Source organism: Mytilus galloprovincialis, chromosome 9 (genome assembly GCF_965363235.1).
Source record: "Mytilus galloprovincialis chromosome 9, xbMytGall1.hap1.1, whole genome shotgun sequence".
Lineage (NCBI taxonomy): Eukaryota > Metazoa > Mollusca > Bivalvia > Mytilida > Mytilidae > Mytilus > Mytilus galloprovincialis.
Window position 1 is genome coordinate 79,926,584 of NC_134846.1, and position 23,303 is coordinate 79,949,886.

The 23,303-nt window shown below is 31.0% G+C and overlaps 1 protein-coding gene across 6 annotated transcripts in view; it reads left to right on the forward strand.

Annotated features, from left to right (window-relative positions):
* The window catches only part of LOC143046088 (protein FAM149B1-like), an 83,235-nt gene that overhangs the window by 34,118 nt on the left and 25,814 nt on the right, over positions 1–23,303 (forward strand). For 2 of the 6 annotated variants that reach the window (XM_076219075.1, XM_076219073.1), the window contains exon 2: positions 18,804–18,917. In XM_076219075.1, coding sequence (XP_076075190.1) covers positions 18,804–18,917 — 114 coding nt within the window. Of the gene's footprint in view, positions 1–385; positions 503–12,337; positions 12,793–18,803; positions 18,918–23,303 lie in introns of those variants that run through there. The other 4 variants (XM_076219074.1, XM_076219072.1, XM_076219071.1 and 1 more) reach the window with 4 other exon arrangements.

Sequence of the window (23,303 nt, forward strand, 5' to 3'; positions counted from 1 at the left end):
TCTAATTTCTATATATGGTATGACTTTTTTTTTATTAACAACTCCTATGTGGATTTTGATGATATGGTGATGTTTGCTCTAAGCTGTCTTACTTATATATTATATATCTCAGCTCCATAACATGGAATATTTTAAAACTCAATGTATCTTGGTTTTTTTTTTGCCTTGTACTAAAGAATTTTTTAAAAAATATAATTACATAAACCACAATATATAATCGAATAGTTTGTGGTACAATGTATTGGCTTAATGAAATGATTTCAAAGTTTAAATGCTAGTTAAATTTAAAAATAGACTCATTCATGATTTATGAATAATTTTAAAGCAAGTAGTTATGATAATTATATACAAAAATATTGTGAATACCAGGTAAGGTGATAATTGTTGTTGTTTGTTCTGTGCCATAGTGATGGGGAGGAAGTAATCACACAGATATGGTCTATCTTCTCGGAAAAAAACATCTTGCGGAAAGATTTAATCGTTTTTTGTATTTTGATGACAGGTAAATATGTTTTCATTGGATTTCTGTTACAAAAGATTTGTTTTTATTTTAAATCAGTTTCTTTTTACTCTTGATAGTTATCTCTCTTTCTACAGTTTCAATGTATTAAAGGGAGATAAATCTGGCATGACAAATGATGATGTTTCAGAAATCTGTTCATAAAGAGTTTGTCTTATAAGTGATATGTTCAAATTTTTTGTTCCTTGTCTCTATGACATTAGTCTCAGAAGTTGTTTCTGTTGTTTTTTTTTTGTAATTTACTTTAAATGAAAGCTTATAAGAAACGAATTTTGCATGGAGGCATTCAGAAGAGCTTCTTGTTTTCATTTCCAATAAACTTTCAAAAAACATTCATTTCTTTGAAATAAAATATTTCTGTTATGTAACAGTTAAAGTCTTTGATCACAAAATTTCATCAGAAAGCAGAATAATCTCATCTGCAGTTAATTGCCCATCATAACGATGAATTCTAAATATATAAGCCATGAAATATTAAATTTCAATTATTATATATTACAGGATATTATTTTATTGCTTCATATTTCTATTCTCTTGTGGGCAATTTATGATGTTAACTATGTTTTCTATGAAAGGAAATTTGCAAATTTAATCCTTTGCAACATTGTGTTAAAATAATACCAATTAATTATACAGAGATGATAATTCTGTTCTTCAGTTGTGAATACATAAATTGGAAACATTTCAAAAAAAATCCGATGATGCAGCCAATGACGATCTGTATCTGTATGGAATGACTTCATATTTGGTCAGCGATGAGTTGCAACATGTCACAATCAGACCCAGCTGATGATACTTTTTTAATGTACCTAAATAATTTTGTCATCACTACTAAACAGAGTGACAATGTTTGGTCACCAGTTTTTTGGACCAATCTACTTCCTGTGAGCCAATATTTTTGATTTTTCAATAATCACACATTTTTTCCAGTACTACTGAACAAAATAATTTTATAATTTGGTCAGATGCTTGACATTTTTAATGTTTGAATCATTTTTGACCTGTCATTTTAACCCCTACTTCCTGTTTTCTGATACTTTGAATTATGAGTTGGGTATTTTGAGCATAAAAATGTGTGCATTTGTGTTTCTGTGTTAGCATACTTTTCAAAAAGTTGATTTTAAATTCGTCTTTCTGATAATAACTTTTAAAATTCTCAGTTCAGTGTTGCATTTCAAAGAGTCAGCGAAGCTTGAGAGAATTTATTGTCTTGTATTCTGAATCATGTATAAATATGCACAATATCCAGCTGCATAAAAAAACACACCATAACTATCAATAATATGTATATGGTTATAAAAATGTGCAATATCATCATCAGAACATTAAGGCAAGAAGTGTGGAAACTAATAATGTGTGAAATTAAATGTTTCTATAACGACATTACAAATCAAGATTAATGGACTATTTATTTTAACATTTACATTTAATGTTACATTCTATTCACTATCTTTAATGAATATGTGTAACATAAACTATAATTATAAGATTTGTATACAGACTTATAATTAGTTCTGAAGTATTGTATCTCTATTATAAATTCTATTGTTGTTTTTATTCTTTTGCTTATCTGTCAATGAAGTTAGAGAGACATAATTAACCAAGTGGAATACATACAGTAATTTTTTTCTGAAAAAGGTACATAAAAGCCTTCAAAGACCAGTCTTGTCCATGATGTTTATCTTTGATTATTAGTTCTTCTTTTATGATGTGTTTCACTTTTTAAAAAGGTAATATGAAACCTTATTTTAAGTTGTAATCCAATAGTTTCTTTCCTCTAAGTCAGTTCTTAAAAAACCTGAATGTTTGCAGCTAATAAATAACCCATGATATTTATTACATAATTAGTTTTGTACTTTTATTGTTCAACAAAAGCATGATGTCCAAACATAAAAAAATATTATGTTTTATCATTAATGATCAGAATTTTGCATCATGTAATGAATGTTCATCTTGAATAGTGGGCCTAATACATACTATACGATACATAATGATATTATTTTTTTTAAAAGGCTGAGTCATAAGCATGATAATATGTCAGAAAATTCAAAGTATATTTCATGAAAAAAAGTAATAATATTTTTTGTCTCCAATTTTCTTAGCTAGAGCTGAAAAGCTGGTGAGCTATTGCAGTTGTATGAATTATGGCAGTGGAAGATGGAAAGATACTTTTTTTTCTATAGGGTATATAGGATTCATAGTGTTTTTTCTGCCAAGTTTTTATCATTTGATGATGAATTTGGAGTGTACATGTAGATACATACATGTATGACTTGTGTGTATCACTTGTTTTGACCAAGGATTGATATAGTATGACTATACCAATCCTTGTTTTAACTTCACCATTTATGGAAATGATGAACAAACATGGTCAATATTTTGTTTGTTGGTTGATGTCTTGCTAGACATATTGTTATTCTTACAAAGCTGATGAATATTTAATGCCTTGAGGGATAACTGAAAAAGATTTAAGACGCACAAAAAATCAACTGCATAGTGCATGTATGTTGCTCAGTGGGGGATCCAGGGTTTGGGGGTTGGAATCCCCCCTTTGGAATCGTTTTGGACGATAAATGCATTTGAATGGGGACATGATAGTTGGAACCCCCTTTCTCCTGGGTTGGGACCCCCTTTTAAAAATGGCTGGATCTGCCCCTGTTGCTTGTACGTCGTTACTGCTGTGGATCAAATCTAATATTATTAAGAACTGTATGGTCAATTCATTACTACTGTTAAGTTACTTTACTGACTTTAAAGACTTTATAGTTTGTAATTTTAGGTGCCATGTTTTGAATAAATATCTTTTTATACCTCTTTCCAAACCAAATTATAAAGATGAAAACAAATCTTTTTTTCGTCATCTTCTATCCTTTTTGTTACACTGGGCATTTATTCTGTATCAATCGCTTAAATATTGTGGATGCTTAAAGTACTGAAGTGGCTTTTTTTTCTGCTCTTACAAATAGGGTAAAACTTTATTTTAACCCTATTCATGCACTTGTTTGACATTTGTTCTTATTTGCTCCTTCTAAATAACTAAAGAGCTGAGTGCAGATTACATAACAATTTGTTTTAGATATTACCTGTAATACTGATGTAAAGCTAATTATCCATACAAAAATCGCTTTTTGCCCACAAAAGGAAGATTTAATGTAAATTGTTCTCAAGAATTTATTGTATTACAAAAAATCTCCATATGTTTTATTTTTCTGATAATTTTATTCTTAGTTTGTGAGATTGCAAACTATTTTAAATGCATTAAAACACAGACATGGAGCATACAGAAGTTTAACTGTCGATTTGTAAAAACATGCATTACTTAAGGTACTAATAACTCCAATTGAAGAAACATATAGCATTGAAACATCACTTCTTTTTTTTCAATAAAATTTGTACACCTGTCAAACATAGTGTTTGTGAACCTCTATTATACACAATATTTGTGAACCTGCCAATCTGTCAATGCAAAGTGTTTCTGAACTTGTCAATGCATATTGTCATCTGTGAACCTGTCAATGCATAGTCACTAGTGTTTCTTAACCTAGCTGTCAATGCAAATTTTTTGTGAACCTGTCAATACATGGTGGTTCTGAACATGTAAATGCATAGTGTTTCTGAATCTATCAATACAAAGATGTTTCTGAATCTATCTATGCATAGTGTTTGTGAACCTGTCAATACATGGTGTTTCTGAACATGTAAATGCATAGTGTTTCTGAATCTATCAATACAAAGATGTTTCTGAATCTGTCTATGCATAGTGTTTGTGAACCTGTCAATACATGGTGTTTCTGAACCTATCAATACATATAGTGTTTATAAACATATTAATTCATAGTGTTTCTGAAACTATCAATACAAATATAAAAAAATGTGCTATGATTGCCAATGAGACTATGCTTAGTGTTTTTGAACCTGTCAATACATGGTGACAGTCTTTTTGAACCTATTAAAACATAGTGTTTATGAATATGTCAATGCATATTGTTTCTGAACCTATCAATACAAAGTGTTTGTGAACCTGTCAATCCTCAGTGTTTGTGAACCTGTCATTGCATATTGTCTTTGAACCTGTCAATGCATAGTTTCTCTAAACCTATCAATACAAGGCGTTTCTTAACCTGTCAGTGCATATTGTCTTTGAACCTGTCAATACATAGTGTCTCTGAATCTGTCAATGCATAGTGTCTCTGAATCTGTCAATGCATAGTGTCTCTGAACCTGTCAATGCAAAGTGTTTCTTAACCTTTCAATGCATATTGTCTTTGAACCTGTCAATACATAGTGCCTCTGAACCTGTCAACACACTGTTTCTGAACCTTTAAATGCATAGTGTCTCTGAACCTGTCAATACAAAGTGCCTCTGAACTTGTCAAAGCATAGTGTTTCGAAATCAGTTGTGTTTGTGAACCATTTAGTACATAATATTTGTGAACCTGTCAATACATAGTATTGTGGCAATAGGATCTGTGAACCTTGTAAATATGTTGTATTGATGCAATATAATTCGTGAACCTGTCAGTACATTTGTATAAGTATTGGGGCAATGTATTTGTGACCCTTCTAAAACATTTTGGAAGTAGATCATGGAACTTGTCAATACATAGTACTATTGCAAAAGTATTTGAGAACCTGTTCAGGCTGTTGGTACATAGTTTTGTGACAATAAAATGTATGAACCTGTTGATTATCATATTGTGGCATTAATATTTGTGAACCTTTCAGTATATAGTAGTGTGGCAATTAAATGTTTGAACCTGTTGATGATCATATTGTGGCATTAGTATTTGTGAACCTGTCATATAGCAGTGTGGCAATAAAATGTTTGAACTTGATGCATGATATAGAGGCAATATTAGAAACATGTATTTGTGAACCTGATACAACTTGTCAGTAGTAACAATAAAATGTTGTATACACTCTTTGATGTATTTATCACCTTAGTATTTACATGAGCCTTTCTCTTTTACAGAAATGTTTATACAATCACTTGAATTTTCTAAGTGCATGGAGAAATTTCTATAATTATCAATTATAATGAGAGATATAAATGACCTGAAACCACAATTAATTTTTGTAATGCATTTTTATAGAACAATGCAAAATGATTTTTACAGTATTAAAGTGTACTATTTTCGGGACAAACTATAGAAAATTTCATCAAATCTAACTCAAAACAAATCAATTATATGTTTTAAAGGGGTCTTTCATTTGACAGCTTCAGAAATACTCAAATTCAACTTTCTTCCACTAGATCAAGTCACTACATCAGCTATAGGTTCGTGACATCATTTTTTTGTTTACAGTGTAATTTCATCCTCCATCTTGCTATTATATGCAGAAAACATGAAAAAAATAATTTTAAAGATGTATTACAAAAATTATTACATTGCCCACACACAGACTGTGTAGACAACAGAAATCAAAGGGTGATAATTGTTGTCTAGGACCAAACGTGTGATAATTCTGCAATCAGTTACTATTGTTATACAGTGTTAATTTTGCAAATTTTGTAAATATAAAATGCAGAATATACCATTGTATTCAAATAAATATCAAGCTTACATGTAGTTAGACTTGTTTTAAAATAAACTTAGATATGTCTTAATTGCCCACTGTCAAAAACTACCTTTTGAACATATACCGGTAACTGATGTTTCTTCTACTTTTATGTACAAATGTAGTCTTCTACCTGTAGGTGGCCACCATCAATAAACTGATTATTTCTTAAAACAGTTGTATTCATTATAAAATTGTTAAGAAACGCTATACTATAAGATGTTACACTGATAAGTTTTATCAGGATTTTTTTTATCAAGTGGTTGTTGTCATTTAAACATATTTGGAATACCAGTACCAAGTCAATATTGATGATTAAATCGGTCAACATCTCCTAACACAGTCAACATCTCCTAACACAGTCAACATCTCCTAACACAGTATTGGATTTAACCACAAATGTTGACACAGATGTCTTTCTTGTGAAGGCAGATCATGTTTGATTGTTTGAACAAATGAGTACTTCTTTATGGTTAGGAAATATATGTACTCTTGTTCTTCCTTTGGAATTGTTGACAGACATGCATTTTCTTCTAGTAGAATTGTTGAGACAGGTTCCTTTGGAATTGTTGACAGACATGCATTTTCTTCTTGTAGAATTGTTGAGATACAGGTTCCTTCCTTTGTCTGACTAGATGCTTGGCGTTTTCATAGAAAGAATACAAATGTGTCATCAATATTGTTCACCAAGTGTTTTCTCCTTATTGGTAATATATTACCATGGAAAAAAAGGGGGGGGGTCCCAACCCAGGACAAAGAGGGGGTTCCAATTATATGTCCCCATTCAAATGCATTGATCGTCCAAAAAAATGGGGGGGGGGGGTTCCAACCCCCAAAACCCTCCCCCTAGATCCGCAACTGATTGACTTTCATGGTTACATATAGAAGTTACTACGAGTCCAAATAATTTGGATGTCTTGGTAGGCTATTTTGATAGTTGCCTTTCTGCAACAATGAGATCAATGAGGAATATATAAAAATGAAAATTGAAAAATTCCCTCAGCAGACCCCATTAATCTATATATGAACAAGAAGTACTCCGTCCATGATATAAAAGTCTATATTCATTTTGATTATTATCCCCAGCATCCATACCCTGATAGTACCCATGACAAAATATCAAATACCAGTTTGTTGACCTTCTGATATTAAATGGATGGAGAATTTCCAGCTGTGAATGTAATATTAGTTTATCCAGTGGATGATAGGCCAGCTTGGCATTTTTTCATCTATTGTTTTTTAATATTGAATCTATATTTATAAATTACAGACAGCCCTTGTTCTAACACCATGAGTGACATTTTTGCAATTTAGTTAAAGTACTTGTAAGGAAATGGCTTAAGTTAGTACTGTTCTTCTGATTGTATTAGAGAATTCCAGTAGATTTATCACAAGTCTCTGTGCTGTATGTTTGGTTAAGTCAGTATAGTTCATCTGATTGTATGTAAGAATTCCAGTAGATTTATCACAAGTCTCTGTGCTGTATGTTTGGTTAAGTCAGTATAGTTCATCTGATTGTATGTAAGAATTCCAGTAGATTTATCACAAGTCTCTGTGCTGTATGTTTGGTTAAGTCAGTATAGTTCATCTGATTGTATTAGAGAATTCCAGTAGATTTATCACAAGTCTCTGTGCTGTATGTTTGGTTAAGTCAGTATAGTTCATCTGATTGTATGTAAGAATTCCAGTAGATTTATCACAAGTCTCTGTGCTGTATGTTTGGTTAAGTCAGTATAGTTCATCTGATTGTATGTAAGAATTCCAGTAGATTTATCACAAGTCTCTGTGCTGTATGTTTGGTTAAGTCAGTATAGTTCATCTGATTGTATGTAAGAATTCCAGTAGATTTATCACAAGTCTCTGTGCTGTATGTTTGGTTAAGTCAGTATAGTTCATCTGATTGTATTAGAGAATTCCAGTAGATTTATCACAAGTCTCTGTGCTGTATGTTTGGTTAAGTCAGTATAGTTCATCTGATTGTATGTAAGAATTCCAGTAGATTTATCACAAGTCTCTGTGCTGTATGTTTGGTTAAGTCAGTATAGTTCATCTGATTGTATGTAAGAATTCCAGTAGATTTATCACAAGTCTCTGTGCTGTATGTTTGGTTAAGTCAGTATAGTTCATCTGATTGTATGTAAGAATTCCAGTAGATTTATCACAAGTCTCTGTGCTGTATGTTTGGTTAAGTCAGTATAGTTCATCTGATTGTATGTAAGAATTCCAGTAGATTTATCACAAGTCTCTGTGCTGTATGTTTGGTTAAGTCAGTATAGTTCATCTGATTGTATGTAAGAATTCCAGTAGATTTATCACAAGTCTCTGTGCTGTATGTTTGGTTAAGTCAGTATAGTTCATCTGATTGTATGTAAGAATTCCAGTAGATTTATCACAAGTCTCTGTGCTGTATGTTTGGTTAAGTCAGTATAGTTCATCTGATTGTATGTAAGAATTCCAGTAGATTTATCACAAGTCTCTGTGCTGTATGTTTGGTTAAGTCAGTATAGTTCATCTGATTGTATTAGAGAATTCCAGTAGATTTATCACAAGTCTCTGTGCTGTATGTTTGGTTAAGTCAGTATAGTTCATCTGATTGTATGTAAGAATTCCAGTAGATTTATCACAAGTCTCTGTGCTGTATGTTTGGTTAAGTCAGTATAGTTCATCTGATTGTATGTAAGAATTCCAGTAGATTTATCACAAGTCTCTGTGCTGTATGTTTGGTTAAGTCAGTATAGTTCATCTGATTGTATGTAAGAATTCCAGTAGATTTATCACAAGTCTCTGTGCTGTATGTTTGGTTAAGTCAGTATAGTTCATCTGATTGTATGTAAGAATTCCAGTAGATTTATCACAAGTCTCTGTGCTGTATGTTTGGTTAAGTCAGTATAGTTCATCTGATTGTATGTAAGAATTCCAGTAGATTTATCACAAGTCTCTGTGCTGTATGTTTGGTTAAGTCAGTATAGTTCATCTGATTGTATGTAAGAATTCCAGTAGATTTATCACAAGTCTCTGTGCTGTATGTTTGGTTAAGTCAGTATAGTTCATCTGATTGTATTAGAGAATTCCAGTAGATTTATCACAAGTCTCTGTGCTGTATGTTTGGTTAAGTCAGTATAGTTCATCTGATTGTATTAGAGAATTCCAGTAGATTTATCACAAGTCTCTGTGCTGTATGTTTGGTTAAGTCAGTATAGTTCATCTGATTGTATGTAAGAATTCCAGTAGATTTATCACAAGTCTCTGTGCTGTATGTTTGGTTAAGTCAGTATAGTTCATCTGATTGTATGTAAGAATTCCAGTAGATTTATCACAAGTCTCTGTGCTGTATGTTTGGTTAAGTCAGTATAGTTCATCTGATTGTATGTAAGAATTCCAGTAGATTTATCACAAGTCTCTGTGCTGTATGTTTGGTTAAGTCAGTATAGTTCATCTGATTGTATGTAAGAATTCCAGTAGATTTATCACAAGTCTCTGTGCTGTATGTTTGGTTAAGTCAGTATAGTTCATCTGATTGTATGTAAGAATTCCAGTAGATTTATCACAAGTCTCTGTGCTGTATGTTTGGTTAAGTCAGTATAGTTCATCTGATTGTATGTAAGAATTCCAGTAGATTTATCACAAGTCTCTGTGCTGTATGTTTGGTTAAGTCAGTATAGTTCATCTGATTGTATGTAAGAATTCCAGTAGATTTATCACAAGTCTCTGTGCTGTATGTTTGGTTAAGTCAGTATAGTTCATCTGATTGTATTAGAGAATTCCAGTAGATTTATCACAAGTCTCTGTGCTGTATGTTTGGTTAAGTCAGTATAGTTCATCTGATTGTATGTAAGAATTCCAGTAGATTTATCACAAGTCTCTGTGCTGTATGTTTGGTTAAGTCAGTATAGTTCATCTGATTGTATGTAAGAATTCCAGTAGATTTATCACAAGTCTCTGTGCTGTATGTTTGGTTAAGTCAGTATAGTTCATCTGATTGTATGTAAGAATTCCAGTAGATTTATCACAAGTCTCTGTGCTGTATGTTTGGTTAAGTCAGTATAGTTCATCTGATTGTATGTAAGAATTCCAGTAGATTTATCACAAGTCTCTGTGCTGTATGTTTGGTTAAGTCAGTATAGTTCATCTGATTGTATGTAAGAATTCCAGTAGATTTATCACAAGTCTCTGTGCTGTATGTTTGGTTAAGTCAGTATAGTTCATCTGATTGTATGTAAGAATTCCAGTAGATTTATCACAAGTCTCTGTGCTGTATGTTTGGTTAAGTCAGTATAGTTCATCTGATTGTATGTAAGAATTCCAGTAGATTTATCACAAGTCTCTGTGCTGTATGTTTGGTTAAGTCAGTATAGTTCATCTGATTGTATTAGAGAATTCCAGTAGATTTATCACAAGTCTCTGTGCTGTATGTTTGGTTAAGTCAGTATAGTTCATCTGATTGTATGTAAGAATTCCAGTAGATTTATCACAAGTCTCTGTGCTGTATGTTTGGTTAAGTCAGTATAGTTCATCTGATTGTATGTAAGAATTCCAGTAGATTTATCACAAGTCTCTGTGCTGTATGTTTGGTTAAGTCAGTATAGTTCATCTGATTGTATGTAAGAATTCCAGTAGATTTATCACAAGTCTCTGTGCTGTATGTTTGGTTAAGTCAGTATAGTTCATCTGATTGTATGTAAGAATTCCAGTAGATTTATCACAAGTCTCTGTGCTGTATGTTTGGTTAAGTCAGTATAGTTCATCTGATTGTATTAGAGAATTCCAGTAGATTTATCACAAGTCTCTGTGCTGTATGTTTGGTTAAGTCAGTATAGTTCATCTGATTGTATGTAAGAATTCCAGTAGATTTATCACAAGTCTCTGTGCTGTATGTTTGGTTAAGTCAGTATAGTTCATCTGATTGTATGTAAGAATTCCAGTAGATTTATCACAAGTCTCTGTGCTGTATGTTTGGTTAAGTCAGTATAGTTCATCTGATTGTATGTAAGAATTCCAGTAGATTTATCACAAGTCTCTGTGCTGTATGTTTGGTTAAGTCAGTATAGTTCATCTGATTGTATGTAAGAATTCCAGTAGATTTATCACAAGTCTCTGTGCTGTATGTTTGGTTAAGTCAGTATAGTTCATCTGATTGTATGTAAGAATTCCAGTAGATTTATCACAAGTCTCTGTGCTGTATGTTTGGTTAAGTCAGTATAGTTCATCTGATTGTATGTAAGAATTCCAGTAGATTTATCACAAGTCTCTGTGCTGTATGTTTGGTTAAGTCAGTATAGTTCATCTGATTGTATTAGAGAATTCCAGTAGATTTATCACAAGTCTCTGTGCTGTATGTTTGGTTAAGTCAGTATAGTTCATCTGATTGTATGTAAGAATTCCAGTAGATTTATCACAAGTCTCTGTGCTGTATGTTTGGTTAAGTCAGTATAGTTCATCTGATTGTATGTAAGAATTCCAGTAGATTTATCACAAGTCTCTGTGCTGTATGTTTGGTTAAGTCAGTATAGTTCATCTGATTGTATTAGAGAATTCCAGTAGATTTATCACAAGTCTCTGTGCTGTATGTTTGGTTAAGTCAGTATAGTTCATCTGATTGTATTAGAGAATTCCAGTAGATTTATCACAAGTCTCTGTGCTGTATGTTTGGTTAAGTCAGTATAGTTCATCTGATTGTATGTAAGAATTCCAGTAGATTTATCACAAGTCTCTGTGCTGTATGTTTGGTTAAGTCAGTACTGTTCATCTGATTGTATTAGAGAATTCCAGTAGATTTATCACAAGTCTCTGTGCTGTATGTTTGGTTAAGTCAGTATAGTTCATCTGATTGTATGTAAGAATTCCAGTAGATTTATCACAAGTCTCTGTGCTGTATGTTTGGTTGCCATAAATAAAAAATCAATTCATTATCACCTGAAAATACCTGAAAAATCAGTCAGTGGACATTTGATGCTTTACACCATTTCACTGTCATTGATAACATCACACAAAGTTCCTCATTAGATGTTCAATAAATCTTGAATTAGTTTTGTATGATAATGAGGTAGTAAGCCCCTCCCTATCCTTCATTTCAACGGCGATATAGTTTATTGTCCGAGGAACAGCGTTTCAATAAGGGTATAAAAGCTTTGTACTGCTGATAAATATGAAAACTATGACCGTACTTAGATTAAGACTCCAAATTTTATTACATATTTCAACACATAAAAATTTTACCTGTCGTTGTGTTGTCCAATAGGCTACATTGTATAGACTTGTTGAGAAACTAAAAGTTAAAAGTCAACTAAGATTGTTTACCTTCATCTTGTCACCGTTACGCAGGTTAATTACATGGTCAAGAGAAGTTATTTAGAGACAATGAACGTTTAAAGTCTTTCATGTTCACCTGTAAACAGGTGATAATTGTGTGAGAAAGTTAGTGGACAAACTGTCTCTTTGTTGATATTTTACCATTTAATTGAGATGTGGAGGAAATGGAGATATAAACTGATTTAAGGATGTGATTTCTTAAGTATGGAAACTGAAGTGACTGTTAGATATGGGATGTCGAATCATAGTTTTCCGTGGACTAAATTGGATATAAAACCATCATCTCGAGGGTCAAGTACAAATTCTAGTGTTCTTTCTAAGCAGTTTGGTCTTCCGATTTACTCTCATAACTATGGGCTTTCAACAGCAATGGTTTGTGTTAGTGCCAAAATACACAACAGAAGGTGAGGAGAAAATTATTTGTCTTCTAAATCTTTTCAAATCTTATTTTGTTTATTATTATCAATTTATTCAAAATTAGAATTACTTTTATTTTCACTTTTCCTGTAATTTGAATCAAGTTTAATATTTATTTTTTTTACTATAGGAATTAATTTTAGTACTCAGTATCATTTTCTTTTGGTAGAAATAAACCTCCTGGTTAAAGGCGTTAAAGATAAAGTGTAATTTTTTATGCATTTTGTAAATAAAGTTTTATTTGAAAATAACTAACAGTGGCATGAAATTGAGGTTTGAAAAAAATATATTATGCAATTCTGATCCATCTGTTTTTAAATTTTTTAGTATACGAAATAAGTAAACCAAGGATTTTGTAACTATACAATTCCTTGAGTAAACAAACAAAATTCTGATATTAAAATAACAAATTGTGAAAGATCTTAGCTTTATTTTCTCTCAATCCTTGTTAAAGGCATTAAATAACTTTTGAAAAAATGCCATGTTTGAAGCATTTTGTAAAGAAAATGAGGAAAAAAAACTAGTTTAAAAAAAATAACTAACAATGGCAGGAAATTAAGGTTTTAAAAATTAACAATTCTGATACTTTTTTGAACTTTTGCATATACAAAAAAAGTAAACAAATATAATTCTGATATTAAAATGACAATTTGTGAAAGATCTTAAATTTATTTTCTTTCAATACATCCAAATCAAACAATGCTGCATTGACGCAAGACCAATTCAAATTTTAACCCGGATCCTAAATATCAAAATGTTGAAAAGTATATCTTTAAAAGACATATTCTTCTATAAAAAAAAATTGAATCGTTATTGTCAAAGTAAGGAAATATGTGCATGTATTAGTCTATATTTTCCCATACATGTGTTAATTAAGTTGTATGTGGTAGTTAAGGTGTAGTTTAGGACGGTATTGTCACCCGTAGCTGACAGTTGTAATTTATTACTTCTAATGAGATTTTTTTATATACTTATAAGTGTTGAAACCTTATCCAGTGGTAAACTGGCCTACAACAATGATTTTTTGTGACATTAGGTCATTAAATTGTTAATTAATACTGTACGCATTTTGTTGTTCACTTCATGGTATGTGTCACATGAAGAAAAAATGTACCAAAAGACTTTAAAAAGGCCATGATCTGTGCACATGTTGGGCTTCATACGTTAATAAAAAAAGACTAATTTGCGTTTCGGTGCATTGTCTTCAAAGAGTTTATATATAAATTATAAAGATAGGAACTTTGGTGAATATTAAATATTTTATGCTCCAGAAATATTGAAGGCATTCTTTACATGGTTTTCAATTCCATTTTAACAAACAAATATCATAAATTTTTTTATTCATAATGTATGAAAAAATAGAGATTTTTATCTGTATTTAAAATGTTGAAAATAATTTATGATGATTTTTATTAGATATTTTTTAATGAAATTTAAATCAGATAAAGCTGTACAATGTTTTGAATTTAATGTCTATATATATACATCCATGTGTTTATGTTGTGGTTGCTATTTATCAACAGTGCTTTAAAGTCAAGTAAAGATAATATTAAAACTATTTTGAAATTTACATGAATTTATTTATTGAGTTTAGTGTAGTTTGTTAACATTGGGTTGTTCAGTCTATAGTGTTTTGTCTGCATTGTCTTTTCCATGATATTGACAGTTTCCCTTTGACCTATTGGTTTTGAGTAATTACCTCTTGGTGTCTGGGATCACCTCTTTGTTTAATATAATTTAGGATGCTATCATATAGAAATGATCCACTATATGAAGTTTGAGAAGGTTCTCAGCATGAACCTCCAGCATGATGCTCTTGTACTCTTTTTCTCTCCCAAGTCAGAACTGTGCATGAAATTGTTAAAAAATAATGAGCAAAATTTTTCTTTTTCTTTTTTTTTTAATGATTTTACCACTAAATAAAATTTAAGTTTATGTCTTTTTTCCTATCAATAAACATTAAAGTATTCCTGTGAAAATCTCATTTTGCCCAGGATTTTAAAATTTTAATTTCAAGAAGTTAAATTCATTTTTTTATGGTTTTTTTTCAAAATAACTTTAGAAAAAAAAACATATATGGAAAGAATTGTGATTAAATTGATTCCGATATTTTTAATTTTAGTTTTAGCGTACTTAGCTTTCAAGTATACTAAACCAATATTTGTGATAACTCTTCATAGTGCCATTAAACATGCTAGATAATTTAAGAAAAGAGCAACAACAAAAAAGATTTTGCATAAGGAGGGATATGTTTGTAGCAATTCTTTGCATATCTCTTTTTAAAGAAAAGTTCTAAATTGAAATATTGGACCAAGTTTTTAGCCCACCTAGTAAAAAGATCAAAGTAAAATAAGTAAAGAAAGATGCAGGTGAAAATAAAGTGTATTTAAATCCGTTATATGCTGAGACAGGATCCTTGGACATGAAGAGAGAAATGGGTGTTACTTGATGTTTTCATTGTGATATTCAAGATATGTATTGTTGTGGTTAATTGTTTTGAACACTTTCATCAAACTGTCAAAACTTTATTAAGCATTATTGACAATGGAATTCAAATGTAGAAACTGTTGCATTATATAAAAGACAGATGAAATGATGGCTTTGTCAATGAATGGGTCCTGCACATTGTCTAAAGTTTTGTGGGGTGTCTGGGCCAAAAAAATATACTACAAGGTGTCAACAAATGTTTTTTTAAGAAGTATTGTTCATAGTTCACAATATTCAAACTTATACAAAATAACCAAATAGAAGTAATCTGAAGAAGGGCTATATGGAGAAAATTCGACCTTATTGTTTTAAAGGAAGACATCATAAACACACAATCATTTTTGTTATGTACTATGTCTAGGAAATGAAAATCCCAACAGTAAATTGTTTGTCTTAGAAAATTTTAGAACTGTTAGCACTCTAACATGAAATATTTGATTATTTTTAGTTTTATTTACTTAGATACAGACTGTTACAATGTTGTAAACTTAATAAAAGTTTAGTGACATGGGTTAATGTTAGATAATGGAATTTGTTTTAGATTAGTGTTGGTCAGTTGGTAACAATGATAAGATATGGTAGTTATTGACCTTTGATATTGACTAACTTTGCTTCCTAGTTATTGTGAAGAAGGCTTGTTGACTTAAGACGTTGAGCGGTCATGTATAAAAGCACCATTGAACAAAGACCGTACAAATACCAGCCTTTGTTGTCATTATATACCTTGTCTAACTGTTGATTGATTGTTATAAGACCTTTAGTACTAGCAGCGATTTTATCGGCAAATGGATTTTACCAAACTTGAATATTGTTGATTCCCATAATGCTACAAAAACATAAAACAAATCGTAGAGATATGTTTTTAAAGGAAAATGTTTTACTGATATTGAAAGCTTGTTAGGAATTTGTTAGAATTCCTGTTTCTTACTCAATGTTTCAAAGCCTACTAATTAAATCTTGAAATTTGACATAAGTCCTTTTGAAAAAAGTACTAAGAAATGGTAAGTAATCTGGTGTCTGAGTAGGGGGAGAGAACTGTGAAAGCCAAAGGGATGGTCAACAATCTTCTTTCAAATATTTTGAATGGTGATACTTGTGTTTGTTTGTTTGCTATGCATAGATATCCCTAATCTGTAGTTAAAGGAGGATATCACCCAAAACAACCTTGATTCTGTTTATCTTCAAATTCATTACTATTTCTGGATTTATTTTTTAACAGTCTTTCCGTGGACATTACTTTTTACTTTGGTAAATTAAATACAAAATTTTAGAGGGTCCAAAAGTTTATATAAATGAACTAATTGATTCAATGTTTTGAATCTCTATTATGTATTGTAAATAATGTCATCGTAACTTTAGTGCTTACTTTATTCAAGTTTAAATCAGTTTAAACAAACAAATGTTACTTGAGAGCTATGTTTCCTGTTACACAACTTATTGCTAAGCATATATAAACCAGGATGTCACCTAATTTGAAAAATTTAAATTTACTTTGTTAATGTTTTATTCCATTAGAAAAATATTTAGTATGCTGTTTGATCATTAGATATTTGGGGAGACTGAAACATTATGAGAGATATTTAGATAAAATTGTCTTTTCAGTTTTAAAATATTTGACTTTGACCAAGAGTTATTCTACTCCTTGCCCATTGGTCTTTAGTCATAGTATTTCTCACTGTCAATCATTCTGTTTATGTTGAAGTAGTAGTAGTGTACTCTTTCCTTTTAGAAGAAATATTCTATTGTAAAAATTATGCATTTTACCCAGAGTTCTAAACACATGAGAGTGAAGAAGAATTACCCTTTCATTATTTTAATTATCCAGTATATAATGGACTCAGGAGACGAGGAGTTAGAGCTAAAATTTCTTTAATTATACTGTGACTTTTTGTAATTTTGATTAAAGCTGTATTGTTAATACATTCAGCCTTACCAATGAACTTCACTGTCATTGGTGAAGTTGTAATAATTAATGTTTTACCATATTTTATTTTCATGTAGTTATATGAAGTCAGTAGAATTTTAGTGTTGAATATTTGGCTCCAATAAGGTTGAGCTGTCACAAGTTCTTCTAGATTTAATGAAAAAGAAAAAGCAGTTTATTTTTTAAAATTGAATGAAATATTCCTGACTTTGCTATAAATGTACAGAAAAAAGTGATTGTAATTTCACACTTATTTATTTACTGCTATAATGTAACAAAATTACTAAAGATCATTTGAATATTTCATTATATTTTTTTTCACCTGCAAGATGGTCCTTTTCCAAATTGAATGCTGTTGAGTACAAATAGAGAAAAGAACATATATATCAAATGAATACATTCCGCGTTATATATCGTTATACATCATTATACATCGAGTAGGTTGGTTTTTAAAATGTCCCACAGTTTTACTTAATGAATGAATTAATTGTTGGGGATGTCATCCGTTTTGTTGCTATACAGTAACACTACCTATTATGAGCATTTTATTGTCAGATTTTTTGTTGATAGGACTTTTTTTGTGACAATGAATGGATTTTATATTAGTAACATCCTTATATTTATTGAGAAACTGATTTAAATGTGCATTACAGTTGTAAATTATGGTGTCTTTTTGTGGTTAGACCACATGTGACATGATTACACTTGTTTCTTCAAATACCTTACATCACATTAAAGGGTATCTTAGATATTTTACTGCTCTAGTTGAAATTAATACCATATATATATATAATTCATTGGCATGTTAAAGATACATTCTTAGGCTTTTATGTCATTTAATTAAGTAACTGCATCAGTTTATTTTCAAACTGATCCACGCCATGTTGATAGTTGCTGTATTGTATTTTTAGACCCTATTTCTACAGAATATTTTATGTCCATTTGACTGTCTACTTTGCAAAATGCTTGTAAAAGTCAACCAATCTCAAATTAATTTTTAAATCTGATTTTGTTTCACAAGAAAATATTTTCTTTGTAAGAAAGAAATTATTTTCCTCAAATTTTTGGGTGTAATTATTGTACCGAATTTTGGTACTTGTAAAGGTCACTGCTTTTCTCAATTAAGCATTTGTATTAACCTGAAAAGGATAACAAAACAATAAGTATTTTCTGAGTGAGCAGTGACCAAACTTGAACTTTGTCCTTGATCATGTCAAGACACGGTATAACAGTAATCTGTCACATAAGTTCATTGTCATGGCTTTAAATCTGCAGTCAGTCTGGTGGAAATCTCATCCAGTCATTTCTTAGGGCTTAGGTCATTTAGTCAATTTCACTCCACAAGAATAAAATTAATACCTGCAGATTCTACCTTGAAAGATATCTTAATTGCCCATAAACACTTACAATAACATCTTATAAGGCATTGAAAAAAATCATAATTGCAAATTGAGGACTATCCACCTTACAAAAGAACTATAAAAGATACTGCCAAAAGCCCTTCTCTTTTGAGGAGGAGTGTTTTCCTCTTTAAGTTCATGTATTGATATTTATAATATTATTATATTTATATATTTCCATTTTCAGACGTGGTTTTCGCCAAGATGATGGTACATCAGCTTTTGTGAAGTCATCCGAGACATCTAATGCACAATTCTTGCCAGCAGAATATTTACGTACAGTCAATGAAGCACTCACAAGGTAATGCATATTCATGTTTAGACTTTCTATACATAGTCACATTGATACACATACTAGTTCTGAAGAGTATGACATAAGTGTCTGTTCAGATAGCTATTTTTTGGACAAAAAGTTGCGTTTAAAGTTTATTTATAACCTCCAACCATGCATGTAACGACTTGTCTTCTCAGTAGCTTCACTAAGTTAAAATTCTGTTCTAGTTTTATAACAACCTTGAAATACATGTCCAGTTCTGTCATAATGATATTTATTGCTGTCATATAAACTATAAAAATATAAGATTAGAAAGATTCTATTTTGCATATTATCATTTGAAGCTGATATTTAACATAAGGGTAACAACCATATGTTTCCAGCAAATATTTGCAGGTGTATAAAATTTAATGGTCTTTTTAGGACTATAAATATAGAGCATCATAAAATGAAGGACAATTAATTGTGTGTTTTATTGGTGGATTTCTTGTGAAGAAGGGGCAGCCATTGCACCATCTATTTAATCCTCCTCAATACACCTTGTGATTGTTAAAATCTGAGTTTTCTCTACAATAAAATATTTATTGTTGTATTTTATTTACATTCGATCATGGATGTGTATGATGGTCACACTCCATTACGTATGGTAACATTGTGGTTTACATGACTCTACAGGTGAAGTTGATGTAACAGTTTGAGCAAGTTAAAATATTTGACCTGTAAAAGTAGAAACTAAGTTTATAAATCCAACAATAAACATTATTGTTTCTGCCTTGAACTCAAGTGGATAGTTGTCTCTTTAAAGATAGTAGTTTGTCTGCTCAGTATCCTATAGTTGTCACCTGGTTGGATAGTCAGTTGAGTTGTTTCTGCTCAGTATCCAATAGTTGTTACCTGGTTGGATAGTCAGTTGAGTTGTTTCTACTCAGTATCCCAAGATTGTAAACTGGTTTAATAGCTAGTAAATTTATAAAGGTTTGTGCACTGAGTATCCAATTGCTGTTACCTGTTTGGCTAGTAAATGAAGTTGTTTCTGCTCAGTATCCAATAGTTGTTGCCTGGCTGGCTAGTAAATAAAGTTTCTGCATAGTATCCAAAAGTAAAATGCACTTTCTGCTCAGTATCCAATAGTTGTCGCCTGGTTGTCTAGTTAATGCACTTTTTGTTCAGAATCCAATAGTTGTCACCTGGTTGTCTAGTAAATGCACCTTCTGCTCAGAATCAAATAGTTGTTGCCTGGTTGGCTAGTAAATGTAGTTTATGCTCAGTATCCAATAGTTGTTACCTGGTTGGCTAGTAAATGCACTTTCTGCATATTATCCAATATTTGTCACCTGGTTGTCTAGTAAATGCACTTTCTGCTCAGAATCCAATAGTTGTTGCCTGGTTGGCTAGTAAATGTAGTTTCTGCTCAGTATCCAATAGTTGTTGTCTGGTTGTCTGGTAAATGCACTTTCTGCTCAGTATCCAATAGTTGTTGCCTGGTTGGCTAGTAAATGCACTTTTTGCTCAGAATCCAATATTTGTAGCCGGGTTGGTTAGTTAATGAAGTTTGTGCTCAGTATCCAATAGTTGTTGCCTGGTTGGTTAGTAAATGCTCTTTCTGCTCAGTATCCAACAGTTGTTGCCTAGTTGTCTAGTAAATGCACTTTCTGCTCAAAATCCAATAGTTGTAACCTGGTTGGTCAGTAAATGTAGTTTGTGCTCAGTGTCCAATAGTTGTTACCTGGTTGGCTAGTAAATGCAGTTTCTGCTCAGTATCCAATAGTTGTTGCCTGGTTGTCTAGTAAATGCACTTTCTGCTCAGTATCCAATAGTTGTTGCGTGGTTGTCTAGTAAGTGCGCTTTCTGCTCAAAATCCAATAGTTGTCACCTGGTTGTCTAGTAAATGCACTTTCTGCTCAAAATCCAATAGTTGTTGCCTGGTTGGTCAGTAAATGTAGTTTGTGCTCAGTGTCCAATAGTTGTTACCTGGTTGGCTAGTAAATGCAGTTTCTTCTCAGTAATCATTGATCCAATGTTACTTGGTTGGCTAGTAACAGGAGTAAACTGTTACTAGCCTTTTCTAAAAGTACACCAAAAACAACTGATTGGATAATTGTTAAATTTATTTGGGTTTAAAATTTTTAAAAGTTTGATTACCCAGATTTTATGTTAAATTCCAAAACATTTTTTATTGAGGATTTCCACTTGCTCTTTGTATTCCATGACAAAATTTCTCTTTTATTACTGTCTGACTTTTTAACCTTATTTGAATTCCTTTTAATGATGACTGCTTGTTATGAGTGAAGAGAAATAATAACAATGGTTTTATGTACTATTTAAAGATAGATTAGTAGTGCCAACATACACGCCCTGTAGAAACACTTAGTTTTATTTATCTATAAAAATCATATTTGACTTATGATGGGTTTCTTGGTTAATCCTATCACAAATTCTCCCATTGGAATGTAAAAATATAAAAGTTACTGCATTGAAATGGGTGAAATAATTATATCTACAAAACCTAAGTAGAAATATAATACCTTATCGGGAGCTAATAGATTTTAACTTAGAATGAAAGAATTATACATAAAGAAGACATTAACTAGCTGATTCTCTGTGACTACAAGTCATTTGACGGGAATTAGCATTGTACATGATACCTTATCCATCCGAGCGCAAGTTATAGAACAAGAAAATAATTGAACAAAATCTTTCACTTGGCTGCATCAATAAGAAATACATTTATATAAACCAGAATAAATATTCTTCATTTTTCAGTCAGTTGAATGATAACTACGTTTCTATTCCTCCTTTGCAATAGTATAGAATTTTAAGGTTAAAATTGCTTTTTCATGACGTTTTAGAAGTTTTTCATCAAATGAGATTTTTTTAAATATATATTTCATCGTTACTTTTTTCATTGATGTGTCTTTTCAGTTCTATGCCATGTACTATATGAAGCAATACTGATATTTACATCAAAGAAAATAATAAGCAAAATTTATATATAATCGATTAGAAACCATTAGAATGATTATGAAACTTAATTTTTTATGAAAATTGAAAATTATTTACTTAAAAATGGGGCAGATGAACATTTAAAGTACAAACTCTGAAAAATGAAAAGTACACATAAACAAAGGTTAAACCTGATTGCCTGTCAAAATCTCTTAATATCAGTTAAGAAGGTTAAATAAAAATCCAATAATAATGTTTTGGCAAGTTTTAGTATTGGATCTTATTTAGAATATGTCAGGAAGTACAGATAGTCCTATCAAACCAGCTTATAAAGGATAAAAGTTATTGATTTATTAAATAGTCTTCTAGAATTTGACCTTTTGTAACCAATTTCATTCTAAAAAATAAATTTCAACTTTTAATTGGATTGTTAATAAGTTTAGGCTGATTCACCCAAAATTATTCAGGGGGGAGCCATGGAGAACGTACCCTTTGACTGGAAAAAATATACTCTCTTTGCATAAAATCATAAATGTAAAATTTTGCCTCTCTCAGTAACCCTTGAGGATATTTTTACTGTTTTGTCAGTATGCACCCCTTTTCCACTTAACCCTGTCTTTGCCCCTGGTAGGTCATTTCTCCTCAGACTGCCAAGACCCTTTATAATATAGTCAGTTTTCATGATAATCATCATTCAATATAATATTGAGAAGAGGTGTTATGATTACCAATCAGACTACTCTCAATCAGAGACCAAATAACCTATAAGTTAGCAACTATAGGTCACCATATATCCTTCAACAATGATCAACACCCATACCACATAGCAAGCTTTTAACCCCTGGAAATTCCAAATGTAAAACAATTCAAACAAGAAAACTAAAGGCCTGATTTATGTGCATACAGAATGACCTCCCTTACTCGAATAAGATCAAATAAAAAATGCTACATATATTTAAATATAGGTTTAAATGCATTTACAAAGAACTAGCTTTCATTTGAAACTGAAATACCAACAAGTTTGATATACCGGTACTTCCCAAAATAAGATTTTTTTTTAATGTTGATTAAAGTAAACATTCATTTAGTAGTGTAAATATATCTATAATTGATAATTGTATTCCTTTTTTAAATAGATTTTGGGACTTTTTCAAGGGTGTGTTATGTAATTTTATTACTTATGATTCTAAGAATTACTTTGTATGGATGACAAAGGTTTAATTAATCCCATGTGTTTACTAATGTTATCTTTAACTTTTACCAAATCTCAGGGTCATGTTAGTTTTCATATTTTTTTTAGATAATTTAAACCTTAATGTACTGTTGATAATTGACGTTAAAATTTTATTTGAAGGAAAATCCTTTAGAAAATATGACATCTTAAAGGACATACTTTATATATTTAATGTTCAATAATTTTTCTGTATACAATATGATCTTCCCCAAATTTATAATATACATATTTTTTTT